We start from the raw sequence: 12,907 nt of genomic DNA on the forward strand, positions 1-12,907 counted from the left end.
GTCCATGTATCAGGGGCTTCATATCCTGCATTAGTTTTCTGGTTTGAATTGCCAGTAGTCGCATTGAGGTTCGAGAGTAGTCTTGCACATCATCAGGTACATTTTCTCTGTTTTGAGGTTGCAGTATTGATAACACACCAATCCAAGGGTAAATGCGAACTCTGTGTATGAAGAAAAGAAAATGCAATTAATTTAAAGTTTCTTAATCCTTGCAATCTTGATTCTTTATTATTTAGCATCTCTTCTTTGTTTTGTGCCCAACCCCAATGCCCCTTTAAGTGTTCAAGAAAAGGAAACCAAACTCTGTCCACTGAGAAAATAAAAATAAAACTAATTTAAATCTTTTATTCCTTGCAAGCTGAATATCTCTTTAATATTTAGCATCTCTTGCTTGCTCTGTATCAAAGCAACCTGATTTTAAGATTTTTAGTCACATATGTTGATTTGCAAAAGCTGATTGCAGGAGCTTTAGAATTATAGGCAACACATCTTGCTCTGTACCTTCTTTTTGCTTGTAACAACATTATGCAGCGATTCTTTTTCTTTTTCTTTTTCTTTTTGATACCTCAACTACAATCCACTGCAGAAGTAATTTCTCATAAGAATATTTTCACTCGCCCGCTGAAAATGTGCAAACCAGCAAAGCCTTTGCCTATCTAGCTAGAATCTCTTGAGAATGAAAAGATATTGGATAAACTCATTGTTTTATTCATTGAGAGGATGACTATCGTTGATTAGGTTAAGATGCAAAATTCCACTAATGCAAGGCAGAAACTCATTAGCAGTAAATGGTACGTAGTCTCATATTCAAACATTGGGCCGGGGATTTCGGTGCTCTAACCTCATATTGATATTCAGAATTCCTTCTTTAAGTGTCCAGAAAGCTATGTCTATTGTCTATCAAAAAAGAAAAGGAGAAAAGGCAACTAATTTAAAGTCTCTTGATTCAAGCAGCATCTCTTTATTACTATTTAGCATCTCTTTATTGCTTTGTACCCAAGCCAAGTACCAAATTCTTCCTTGTACATGTAGCTATGGTTTGTAAAAGCTGGCCAAGCAAGCTTTAAGTTAAAGGAGATTTATCCTAGAACTCACTTCCATATAGTAATTTGTAATGCATTCCATTCCTTTTCTTTGCTTGCTGTAACAACAATATGCAGCAACTCTTATTTTATGACGCCTTGCCCAAAATCTAGTGCAGAATTCTTTTCTCATAAGAATCTTTTCACTATCCCTTTTAAGAGATTTTTTCAGAGATATCCATATTTACTTTTCATCTTACAAAACAGTTTCTTCCGGGGTTTATCGAGAGAACTAGTTTCTACCGTTGAGGAAAATATACAATGCTTGAAAATTTTCCTGAAGAAGTCATAAATTTGTGGAGCAATGGGGAGATTCGAGGAATGGTTTTGCTTAGTCTTTTACTACAAACCATCCTCATTGTATTTGGTTCTCGACGAAAGACCATTGCCAGAAGCTGGATCAGGATTCTCGTTTGGTCTGCATACCTATCAGCAGACTCGGTGGCAACTTTTGCACTGGGTAATCTAGCCAGGAGCCAAAGAGATTCATCAGGCGACAGTTCAGAGAAACCAAACAATTCCATCCAGGCATTTTGGGCACCTTTTCTCCTCCTGCACCTTGGTGGCCCAGACACAATCACAGCATACTCGATTGAAGATAACGAGTTGTGGTTAAGGCACGCACTTGGTCTTGTAGTCCAAGTCGGAGTGGCTTTTTATGTCTTCTCGAGGTCTTTGGATAGCGGTATCCTCACATTCATAGCAATCCCAGTGTTCATTGCTGGCATTATAAAGTACGCAGAGAGGACTTGGGTGCTCAGTTCTTCAAGCTCTGAGGGCTTGAAAAAGTCTATTCTCTCAAAATTTCGGCCTTTTTATCCATTAAAGGCATTAACAAAAACACGTGATCAAGCTCTCGTGGGAAATTATTTTCTTCAAGCTTATACTTTTTTGGATATATCCATGTTTATGATGCAGGATCTTGTCCCTGGCATTCCTGCACTAATAAAAAGCCAGGTGCTGATTTCCAAAAATAAAGCAGAAGACGCCTTCAAGGTGGTTGAGATTGAGCTTGGATTGATATATGATATGCTTTACACTAAAGCGCCCCTGATTTACTCTCGTGCCGGAATCATTCTTCGCTCTATCAGTTTTCTGCTCACTTTTACTGCGTTTATTACCTTTCAAGTCCTGATTGACAAGCATGCCTACTCAACTATCGACATTACAATCACGTATTTATTGTTTACGGCTGCTGTTTTTCTTGAGTTTTATGCTTTTTTATGCCTTGTTTTCTCTGACTGGACTATGATTTGGTTGGAAGATGAAGGATGGAATGCCCGGAATAGTGCTATTTACTCTCTGATAAGGACGTTAACTAGAAGCGAGAGGTGGTCGAGATCCATAGCACAACATGACCTGATAAGCTGTTGCATTGAAAACAGATCACTTGGATGTTTGAAATCACTTGGATGTTTGAAATCGCTGGGAATCAATGAAAAGATGAGGCAGATGTTTGTGCATCGGGTAGATATGAATGGTGATCTACAACGTTTTATTTTCGGACATCTTCAAAATAAAGCTGAGAAGATGAAGGAAGATTTTGATTTAATTGATAAAAATCTCAGAAGTAAAATAATTGGTCAGAGGGGAGATGGTGTGCTAGAAAGAGCGGGACTGTTACGGGACTACAAGTGGTGCACGACTGAAGTAGAATTCAGTCGGAGCATTCTTGTCTGGCATCTCGCAACAAGGATTTGTTATGTAAAAGATGGAAGCAATGTCTCCAAAGAATCTGAAAGAGGCATATGCCTATCTGAATACATCATGTATCTGTTGGTGATGAGACCAAATATGCTCTCTAAAGGAATCGGTGATGAGGGATATCTAGATACTTTGCAAGACTTGCAGCGTCTAAATCCGCACAATACAAAAGGCGATGAGGCGAAGAAGGGTGTTGTTGATGGAATTTTGCGTTCCGAATTATCTCTTGATGATATAACGTTTCAAAGTCTCTGGAAAATAGCAAAGTCAGTGGTGATCGGTGGGGAAAAGCTCGCCAACCAATTGCTGCGATTGGAATCTAAGCGATGGGAGATGATAAATGAAGTTTGGGTAGAAATGCTTGCTTATGCAGCAGCTCATTGTCCATGGAAAGAACATACTCATCAACTGAGAAGAGGTGGAGAGTTACTCACTCACGTCTCCCTTCTCATGCTACATCTTGGCTTGAGCGAACAGTATGAATTCACGCGATTTGACGGTGACGAAGTTAGTGTATTGGAGTTTTTTTCATCGGTAAGTATTCCAAAAATCTCTCTCAAGTACATTGTTGGATGTGGACTACATTTCTTGTTCTTTATTTTATCAATGAAGTGCTTTTAACTTGAAATTGTTGGATGATTTTTGAAAGGTTGCACTCCCTCCTTCACAAACCTCGAGTTGTTGTGAGAAACAAAATTCATATTAATTCTCCATTTCTGACATGAATAGTCTGTTCTTAATTGAAAATAAAAATAAAAAAGCACATACATAGCTAGCTGAATGTCATGGATTATATATATATATATATATATATATATATATTAGTTTGATAGCAGTTATTTTTAGAATATTTTATTGAAAAATATATTAGAATAATATTATTTTTAAATTTATTTTTTATATCAACATGTTAAAAAATTAATTTTTTAAAAAAATATTTTTAAAATACAATAATAAATAGATAGAAAGAATCTCAAAAAAAATTTTATTGAATAGGCACCATATCAAAGTTTTATCTTATGATACCATAGCTCAATCCATTATTATTTATTATTCTCAAATCATTAATAAGTGTGGTCAATATTGATGCCTTTGTGTCTAAGAAAACTATGGAATAAATTATTAATATCAGATATTTACTTTTATTAATTGATGACTTCTTGAATTTTGCAATTCTTTCTTAAAAAGGACCAGAGCCGAAAATATCAGTTGGCCGTAGAAAAGTACGCAAAAGGTATTGTAGACATGTCAATGTCAAAACCCGTCGAGGTACGATTCCAATTTCCTCTATAACCGTCCCTTTTCACAAGTAAATTGTATAACAGAATAGTCTCTTTATTTTTGCACAGCACAAGTCTCTGTATTTACAAAAAATGCATGAATGATTTGTCAAGTGCGGCAACAATTTTTTTCTAAGAGTAATTGAATTTTTTTTTTTTATTATTAGTGAGAGATCCTGGAAAAAAAAAAGTTTGAAATACTTATAGTAAATTGTCCATAAAAAATTAAAATACTTGCAATTATCTCACAAAATTAATATTAGAAAATACAAGACTATACAAAATATGTTTGATATATATTGATAAAATTATAAATATATACATTAAATTATTTATATATATGTAAATTCTCATATCTTCTAATTACTTTAATATACATGCCATGTGTTATTATGTAATAAATGAAGACTTTTTATTTTTATTTTTTAATGGATAGGCACTCCACCAAAGTTTTCTTACGATGTATGATCCTCAGACTATTAATGAGTCCGGTCAATATTGATGTCTTTGTGTCAAATAAAAAACTATAAAATAAATTATTAATATTAGATATTTACTTTCGTTAAGTTAACCGATGATTACTTGAATTTATGAAAACAAATTGAATGACGTCTCACTGGAATCTCAATATTGTCAGGCCTTATACAGATATTTGGCTAAAACTGCAGACACTTCACTGTCAGGTCCCGATGAGGTACGCTACCGATTTCCTAGTTCTCACTCTTTTCTCCTCACGTAGATTACATAATGTAACGATACAAAATTTTTGATATAATAAATTTATTATTTATAATATATTGATATTAAAAATAAATTTTAAAAAATAAAAAAAAACTATTTTAAAAATCAATCAATAATAAAAAGGTTGATAAACACTCCACTATGATATCATAGCTAAATCAATTACCAAATATGATCCATGGGTATGTTATTAAATGTATGTTTTTTTAAAAAAATGTTTTTTAAAAGAATTTAATTTTTTTTATTTTTTTAATTCAAATTAATATTTTGTTATGCTTTTAATTTATTTTAACGTGCTGATGTCAAAAATATTTTTTAAAAAATATATATTTGATGAATTTTTCAAATAAAAAAATTCGTTGAAAAACAACCGCTATCACAATCCTAAATATCTTCTAAAAAAAACTATGAAATAAATAATTAATTAGATATTTGTTTTTGTTCACTGCTGACAACTTGAATTTCTGATAACAAACTGAATGATGTTTCACTGCAATTTTTATTTTTATGTTTTTGAAGGAGGAAGATGAAGAACATCTCCTGGCGTTAATTCAGAGATAATGCAGACATGTTAGTGTCCAGTCCCTAAGAGGCATGATGTCGATGGCCTTCTCGCTATCCTTTTCCTCAAGTAAATTGTATAATGGAGCACTGCAGAATCAATTATTTATAAGGCCACTTATCTTTTTTATTTTTACACAACACAACACAAGTATTTGTTTTACAACAATGGATGAAGGATTTGTCAATTTCTTCGATCACGAGGCAACAATTATAGAAATTTATTTCTGAAAGTAATTAGAAACTGCTTGTTGAAAAATATAATGGAAAAAAAATTCTTAAAAAGATTTTACTATCATTTTTATTGAATTTAAAGCATGACACCTGGATGATAATGATTTCATTAGTGAGAAAAAAAAACTTATTATTTTATTTCTCTCATTTCATTCATATCATTAAAAAAACCTAGTTAGTAAACTTTATGGAGTTAATGACCCGGTTTGTGAGTTTGATGAGATTGACCCAGGTTGTTAATTTCAATGGAGTCTTTTATCCGGTTTGTGAATTTGACATGCTAACCCAGGTTATCCAATTCACTGGTTTAGTAAGTTTACCTATCAAACTTGATATGCTTTTTTTTTTTTTTCAGTTTACCGTCCTTCAATTTTTCTAATTAATTTTTTTATTTCGCTCTTATTTAATATTAAATCGATTGAGAAATGAAATTCATGATTTATTTTTTTTCTACTTTCTATAAGATTATCATGATCTCAAATAAATATCTTTTTTAGGGTTAATGCTCAATTTTAAAAGTATCTAATGTTATCATAAAATTAAACAAAAAATAATTTACAAAAACAATAAAGTTATTAAACTTATTGAAATCCATAACCTAAATCACAAGGTAATCAAGGTCGATCCAATCTGGTATTGTTTCAATATAAAAAAATTTGTTGTGTTAAAGTTATTTTAAAAAGTTATGTTATATTTCTAGCAGTCATTTAGGTTGTTTTTAGATCTATTAAATTAAATAATTCACTTTGGATAAATTTTTATACAATTTAATTTGAAACTTAAATTATATAAAAAAATTAAATTAAAAGATTTCAAGATTGAATAACTTGATTGGTTTGCGAACACAAAGTAATGATCAATGGAATAAAAGTACTTGCTTTTAATAAGTTATGTCTATAATTATTTAAGTGAGTTTAACTAGAACAAATTAGGACGTGCAAATCGCTAAATTTTTAATTTTCAAATCATTTTTATTCATTATTTACATGTGTTCATCTGGTGAAGACTTAGATTAATAATTTATTAATTTCATAGTTGGTTCTAAAAATGAACAATTTCTTTTTTTTTTTTTTTTTGTCAATTTTGCATAGAATCTCTCAAAAGGAATATGGAGAACTAATGACCCCTTTTTGTTGTTTCTTTGAATGTGGGTTTAATGACCCTCAAGCGTTAAATTATTAATGGATGCTATGATATTAGTTTTTTTTAATATAAAAAAATTAAATTATATTGAATTAATCTAATATAACCTGATTGAATTAATATTTTTTTTGAAAAAATTGTTGGATTTGACTTTAAAATAAAATTAAGTTAGCATCTTTAAAAAAAAACCAATTGAAATGAAGAAATATTAGATTAACTTGAACTTCACAGCTTAATATGCCTAACACGTAACTCTGATTATGTACTCTATTATGTTTAATAATTTTTTATAAAAAAAATGACTTAATTATATGATAAAAAAAAATAGATCTTTATAAAATTAGATTTCCATCAAATAACAAGATATTTATTTGAGATCTCTATAATGTCATAGAAAATAAATCAAAATAAATCATGAAAACTAATTAAAATTAATAAAATATTGAATGATAAAATTAATAAAAATATAAAAATAATAAAAATTTAATATTAAAAGATAAAAATTTAAAAAAAATAAAAATAAAGCTTAAAAAAAGGGCTTGGTAGCCTTTTTATAATCTATTTTATAATCTTAAACCTTTTATTTTATCATTGTTTTCCTAAATGGAACTGAAGTTAAACAATGCAATAGTTCATGTGGTATTCGTAATCCATAATCAATTAAAATATTTTGATATGATTTATAGATCTTCGTTAAATACTTTTATTTAAAGTGAAAATAATTCAGAATTTGATTTAAAAAACAATTTTAGTCTCAAATCATAACAAATTTTCTTTACTTTCCTGTCAAACAGGCTGGTCAAGCAAGAAGAGAGATTTTTTTATTTTTTTTAATGATTCGACATTAAAATTATTTTTTTATAACATAATAATTTAGATTTAATTTTGAATTATAAATGAAAAGGGCTTAGGAAGCATGTGAAAATCACATGCAAGCTGACTAAATGTTTTTAGAGATTAAATTAAAGAAAAATTAAAAATAATATAGAAAATTTTAAAAATAAAGAAAAAATAGCTAACATATAAAGAAAAAAATAATCAAACAAACATTGATTATTTTTTTCATCAATTTTTTTTTTAAAAAAAAAACTAGAATCAATGGCCTCTGGTGTCATTAAATCTTTGCATATATGTTAATCGGTGATATTTTTAATTCATGTTTTCTCGAATTAAGATGTTATTGGAGATTTCCATTCGGCTATTTGACCATTATACCAAGAGGAGGAAGACGAAGAAGAAGAAGAAGAAAACAGGAAATTGTCCAGTAGTGAATTTGGGCAAAACTGTAATCTTCGTCTGAATTCTGAACTTAAAAAGAAAATAAAAAACTATAGGCACCAAATTGTCCCACGACATTGTGGGACAAAGATAAGGAAAAGCCCAAAAGAAGTGGGTAGAAGAAGCTTGTGTGGGGAGCATGAAAGCCACGCTTCCATTTGCTCTCCAAACTTCCTACACTATTTACCTCTACACACCACTCACTTATCTCCATATCTCTTCTCTTCACTGTTAAACGAAGACAGACTGTGAGGAAGAGAAGAGGAAAGAGCTCCTGCAAAAATGGCCTTGCATGCACCAATAAGGCTTCAAGCCACGAAAACATCACCGCCACCTTCTCTTTTAGCTCCTAATGGCAACAATGTTGGTCTTAAAGGACCAACTGATCGTTTTGCTCTAAAATCATCCTTCTTTTCTCCTTCACTTCACCTCTTGATTGCTTCTTACAATCAGAAGCAGCCTCTTGCATCTGCTGCACCAAGATTCTCCATGCGTGCTGCAACCAAGCAGTCCTACATTTGTAGAGATTGCGGGTACGATTTATTTTCCTTTTTTTCTTTTATTTCTTGCACGGTATAATTGGTTTTAGCATTTGGAAGAGAAATTAACAGGATTTGGTGTGATAAATTAATTATTGTGATGCAGGTATATTTACAATGACAGGAAACCCTTTGACAAACAGCCTGATAATTACTTCTGCCCTGGTAATCACTTTCATCTCTGGGATTTATTTGAATGTTCATTTTCCACTGAAAAAAATTATCCCATGGCCATCCCTCACACAGACAACTGATCATGTCTAGTTATTGTTATTAGTGGTGATAATTTGCATCTATAATGGCCTTGCATCAAAGTGTAAGCTGTGGTGTTACCCTAGAATCTAGATAGCCTTATCCACAGAGTGCTGATTTCGTTGGTTTATTTAAGTATTGCTATCTAATCCTAAGCGAAACGCTTGAAAAGTCGTTGACACCTGACAGGATAAAGAAGTTCGGGAGATATATTTTAAAATATTTTTTAGGCCTGTTTAGATTACAAAATTACAAGGGTTGTACTAATGTCGAGTTAATTATGCTTTGCAGTTTGTGGTGCTCCTAAAAGGAGATTTAGGGAATACATGCCTGCTGTGACAAAAAATGTTAATGACAAAGATGTTCGCAAGGCTCGTAAAGCACAGATCCAGAAAGATGAAGCAATTGGGTATGCGTAGTTCTTCACAGCTGGTGAAACGATGCAATTTACATTTTGTTTTTGCCTCATAGCTTGATCATGCTATAATTAACGCCTTTTATTTTGAATTTGAACTTGTCAGGCGAGCTTTGCCAATTGCAGTGGTGGTCGGAATTGTAGCTCTTGCTGGCATATACTTCTACATCAACAATTCCTTCCCAGGTTGAATGGCAGCAACACCTTCTAAACCCCAGTGTGAGACGAAAGTCATCATGTGAATGCTGGAGTTCATAGAACTTTTCTTGTATTTTTTAATCCATTTAGGACAACATATGTTCAGTAGCACTCTCTGCTGCCATTGTTCTAATAGCTGAAAAACAGTTGTCTTCTTATCATTTTTAGTAACAATGAAAAAGAACAGAGTTTAAAGATCCTCAGCTTGGTAAGTTGGGGATAAGACAAACTTCTCCCATATCTTAAGAGAGCATCTAGGAAATAAGCTTTGACGGGGGCATATTTGCAGCATTGACAAGGTTAGAAATTGCAAAAACATCTCCTCTGTGAAGTAGTATCACCCATTAAAAAAAACCTTTCCGTTCCCTGATGAACGAGGGATGATATTGACCTAATTTAGATTACTTGATGCTACAACTTATGCAGTCCCAACATGCCAAATCCTCCCAGCTGTTTCCACCGCCGTCTATACCTATCAATTCCCATGATGGTTAGCTAATTATGATGCGTTAATGCCTCAGCTATCATCCAGACGGCGAGTTCATTGATGCTAAATTTAATAGCAAATGTTACTTGTTAGCTATACAACCAAGCAGAATTGTTTACTCTTTTCTCCATCGAGAGGGGAGGGGGAAGTTTAAAGGAGAAAACAAGTCACTAAAACTAGAGAGTGGAGCAGGCTTGAACTCGCAAGGTCCTTCTTTCACTCCCCAAACCTATAACCAAAACTCAAGTTAATAACAAATGGAAGAAACCATCTAGGTGGTGGTCCAGTGGTAAAAGCTTAGGACCAAGAGGTTTACTCTTTTTGTGGTCTCAGGTTTGAACCATAGGTTGCTCATATGATGGCTATTGAAGGCTTACATGGTTGTTAACTTCAGGGCCGTAGAATTAGTCGAGGTGCGCGCAAACTGACCCGGACACCCACATTAATCAAAAAAAAAAAAAAATGTAAGAAAGAAAAGAAAAGGGATAAGCTCCAGCTTCATTCCCAAATAAAATGATACTCAAACCATGAAAGCAACCTGATTTCCATCATCATCAGATCAATTAACATGCAGGCTTAGCGTAGTATTTGAATATTTATACATTTGTTAGCCCTTCTTTTTTTATGAATTCTTCAATTATAATGTAATTACCAGTCGCATGCTCGCACATTCTTTCAAGGTTTGGTTGCTACGTGTAAAGCATGGTTTCATGTTCATCTACGTGGGTGTTTGTATTACGTGCGTGTGTTATTAAAAAAAATTTAAATTAATATTTTTATTGTATTTTTATTGTTTTGATATATTAATAATAAAAGAAAAATAATAATAAAATATTTTAATATATTTTTAAATAAAAAAGTATTTTGAAAAATAACTTCTTCCAAACACTTTTAAATGACCAAACATCAAGAAATATATTATTAGATATTTGTATCTTTCTTTTTCTTTCATTTTATGCCTTTCTTTAATTGGTGCTGCTATTTATGTTTTATAGGACTTCAGGCAAAAAGAAAATTTACAGATGGAATTTTTTTAGCCCTTCCTAGATCTTTGGAAGTTGAGAAACATTTAAAAAAACTGGGAACTTATATCTTCTGGCACATGATGCGATGCTGATTTTGAGTGTTAAAATGAATGGTTTGGTTCAAAGGTGAAAGTTTAAGAAACAGAAATCTATTGTGTTGGTTGTCAATTCCTGCAAGGGAAAATCTTGAATTTGATAATTTTGGATGTCCAAGAACATAGGATGATTCACGGACAAAGCTATTCGTATGTAGTATACAACAAAATCCAATGGCTATGACTACAATGCTGAAGCCTTTAGGAATTTGGGAACATGATAAAATTATAGTAATGGAACAACCTAAGCTCCAGCCCAGTTGAAAGGAGAACTGGCTTGTGTTTCTTTCACCCCTCAATCCAACAATCTAAAAAGCTTCTGGTAGAGAGAGCTCATAGGTTTAACGAAGCTCATGATTATGGGGAGAGCCTGGTTTCAGTCTACTTGGCCAAACATCAAGACACAGACTGTCAAATCAGACAATAGGTATTTGTGGCTTTCTTTTTCTTACTCTTGTACCTTTCTTTACTAGTAGGTGGCGATGTATTCTTTATATTTCGGGCAAAAAACTTCTCAGATGAAAAGTTTTGAGCCTTCTATAATGACACCACTTGCCAGTTTTGTTTTCCAGAAATTTTGGTAGTTCAGAAACTTACAAGAATATTGCAATGGAAAATTCTGGCAGCTAATTCTTCTGACAGGTATATATCAGAAAGTAATTGAAGATGCAATTGAGAATCAATTGTAATATAGTAAGGAAGTGTATTAAGATGCAAAGGAAATGAAGCTCATAAGAGACGATCAGTACAGCATAGAAACATTAAACGATCCTGTCATTAAACCTTCACGAGATAATCCATGACTAACCACAGATTTAAAGACAGTGTTCTCCTTCTTCTCAGACTCCTTAAAACAGTAAACAGGAGCCTGCCACTTCGGATCCTCTAGCACCGCCCCCACTTCAAATGTCATCACATGAGCAGTCATTCCTGCAAATCCATGGGATTTTCATCATAAAAAAGCCCTAATAATCACACTTTTAGCAAATAACCAGAATCAAATTATACCAATCAATCTATAACTTATGAACTTGATAAACAACAAACAGATAATGATGAAAAGAAATGGGCAATGGTTAAAGTTTAAGTTAAAAGGAGATGGTATCAAAAGGAGTATACCAGTGTAAAAGACCCAGTGAACAGGTCTCATTGTTATGACATCTTCATAGTACCAAATAAAGTCCACCTTCTGCCACACATTGCAGAGGAAGCCATCAACTTCTTGTTGGCCAAGATAGGTAGCACCTTCAAGCCAATTGGGGCGGAGAACACCAACTGGGAAATGCAAGACTCTGCATTCTTGATTGGAGTCTAACGTGTAGATATAGGAGGTGCCATTATCCCATTCAAGGTCATAAAGAAGCTTTCCAAGTTGGTTCTGGATTATGTTGAAGTTGCGGCCATTAGTCCAGTCATACCAGAGGTCCACCACCTGAAGTGAGCCATTGTTATTCATGAAGATTATTGAATGGAATTGGTGTGGCCATGGAGCTGGAGTTGGGTCTGCTGGTTTTGATGATAGTGAAGAGAAACAAAGAGAGAAGGCTAATGGGAGAATGAGGAGAGAGAGAGATTTCACTTTAGAGCCCATTGCTCTTGTTCTTTTACAATTCAATGAGTGTAATGAAGAATCAAGTGACGAGAGGATAGAACAAGAAAGCAACAGGGTGAATAAATAAGGTCCACAAAAGATACAGAGGATGTGGCTTTATCCTTAGACATTAAAATGGGAAATTCCACTTTCAGCCCAACAAAACCTTGGTTTCATCAAAAACTGCCTCGTGGCTGCACTTAATTTTGACGTGTGCCTCAATGGCTGCTTGTTTTAATGTGTCGTTTGAGATTCCAGTTGCTTATTAATTTTTTTTTTTTA

General features: G+C 32.8%; 3 protein-coding genes across 3 annotated transcripts; 2 read left to right on the forward strand and 1 right to left on the reverse strand.

Annotated features, from left to right (window-relative positions):
• Positions 1-16: 16 nt before the first annotated feature.
• On the forward strand, positions 17-5,568 carry LOC118028380 (uncharacterized). Its single transcript, XM_035031950.2, has 4 exons — positions 17-3,320; positions 3,975-4,055; positions 4,704-4,760; positions 5,327-5,568. Exons 1-4 carry the CDS (start codon positions 1,344-1,346, stop codon positions 5,366-5,368), a joined length of 2,157 nt encoding a protein of 718 aa, XP_034887841.1. The 5' UTR covers positions 17-1,343; the 3' UTR covers positions 5,369-5,568.
• A 2,557-nt stretch (positions 5,569-8,125) lies between these two features.
• On the forward strand, positions 8,126-9,630 carry LOC118028388 (uncharacterized). The gene is made up of 4 exons (XM_035031964.2): positions 8,126-8,556; positions 8,669-8,727; positions 9,106-9,223; positions 9,336-9,630. The coding sequence occupies exons 1-4, from the start codon at positions 8,306-8,308 to the stop codon at positions 9,418-9,420; spliced, it is 513 nt and encodes a 170-aa protein (XP_034887855.1). The 5' UTR covers positions 8,126-8,305; the 3' UTR covers positions 9,421-9,630.
• Positions 9,631-11,686: 2,056 nt separating this feature from the next.
• Positions 11,687-12,868, reverse strand: LOC118028387 (uncharacterized protein At4g14100). The gene is made up of 2 exons (XM_035031963.2): positions 12,154-12,868; positions 11,687-11,964 (listed from the first exon to the last, which is right to left on the reverse strand). The coding sequence occupies exons 1-2, from the start codon at positions 12,623-12,625 to the stop codon at positions 11,777-11,779; spliced, it is 660 nt and encodes a 219-aa protein (XP_034887854.1). The 5' UTR covers positions 12,626-12,868; the 3' UTR covers positions 11,687-11,776.
• Positions 12,869-12,907: the final 39 nt, after the last annotated feature.

The sequence above is a fragment of the Populus alba genome, chromosome 15 (assembly GCF_005239225.2).
Source record: "Populus alba chromosome 15, ASM523922v2, whole genome shotgun sequence".
Lineage (NCBI taxonomy): Eukaryota > Viridiplantae > Streptophyta > Magnoliopsida > Malpighiales > Salicaceae > Populus > Populus alba.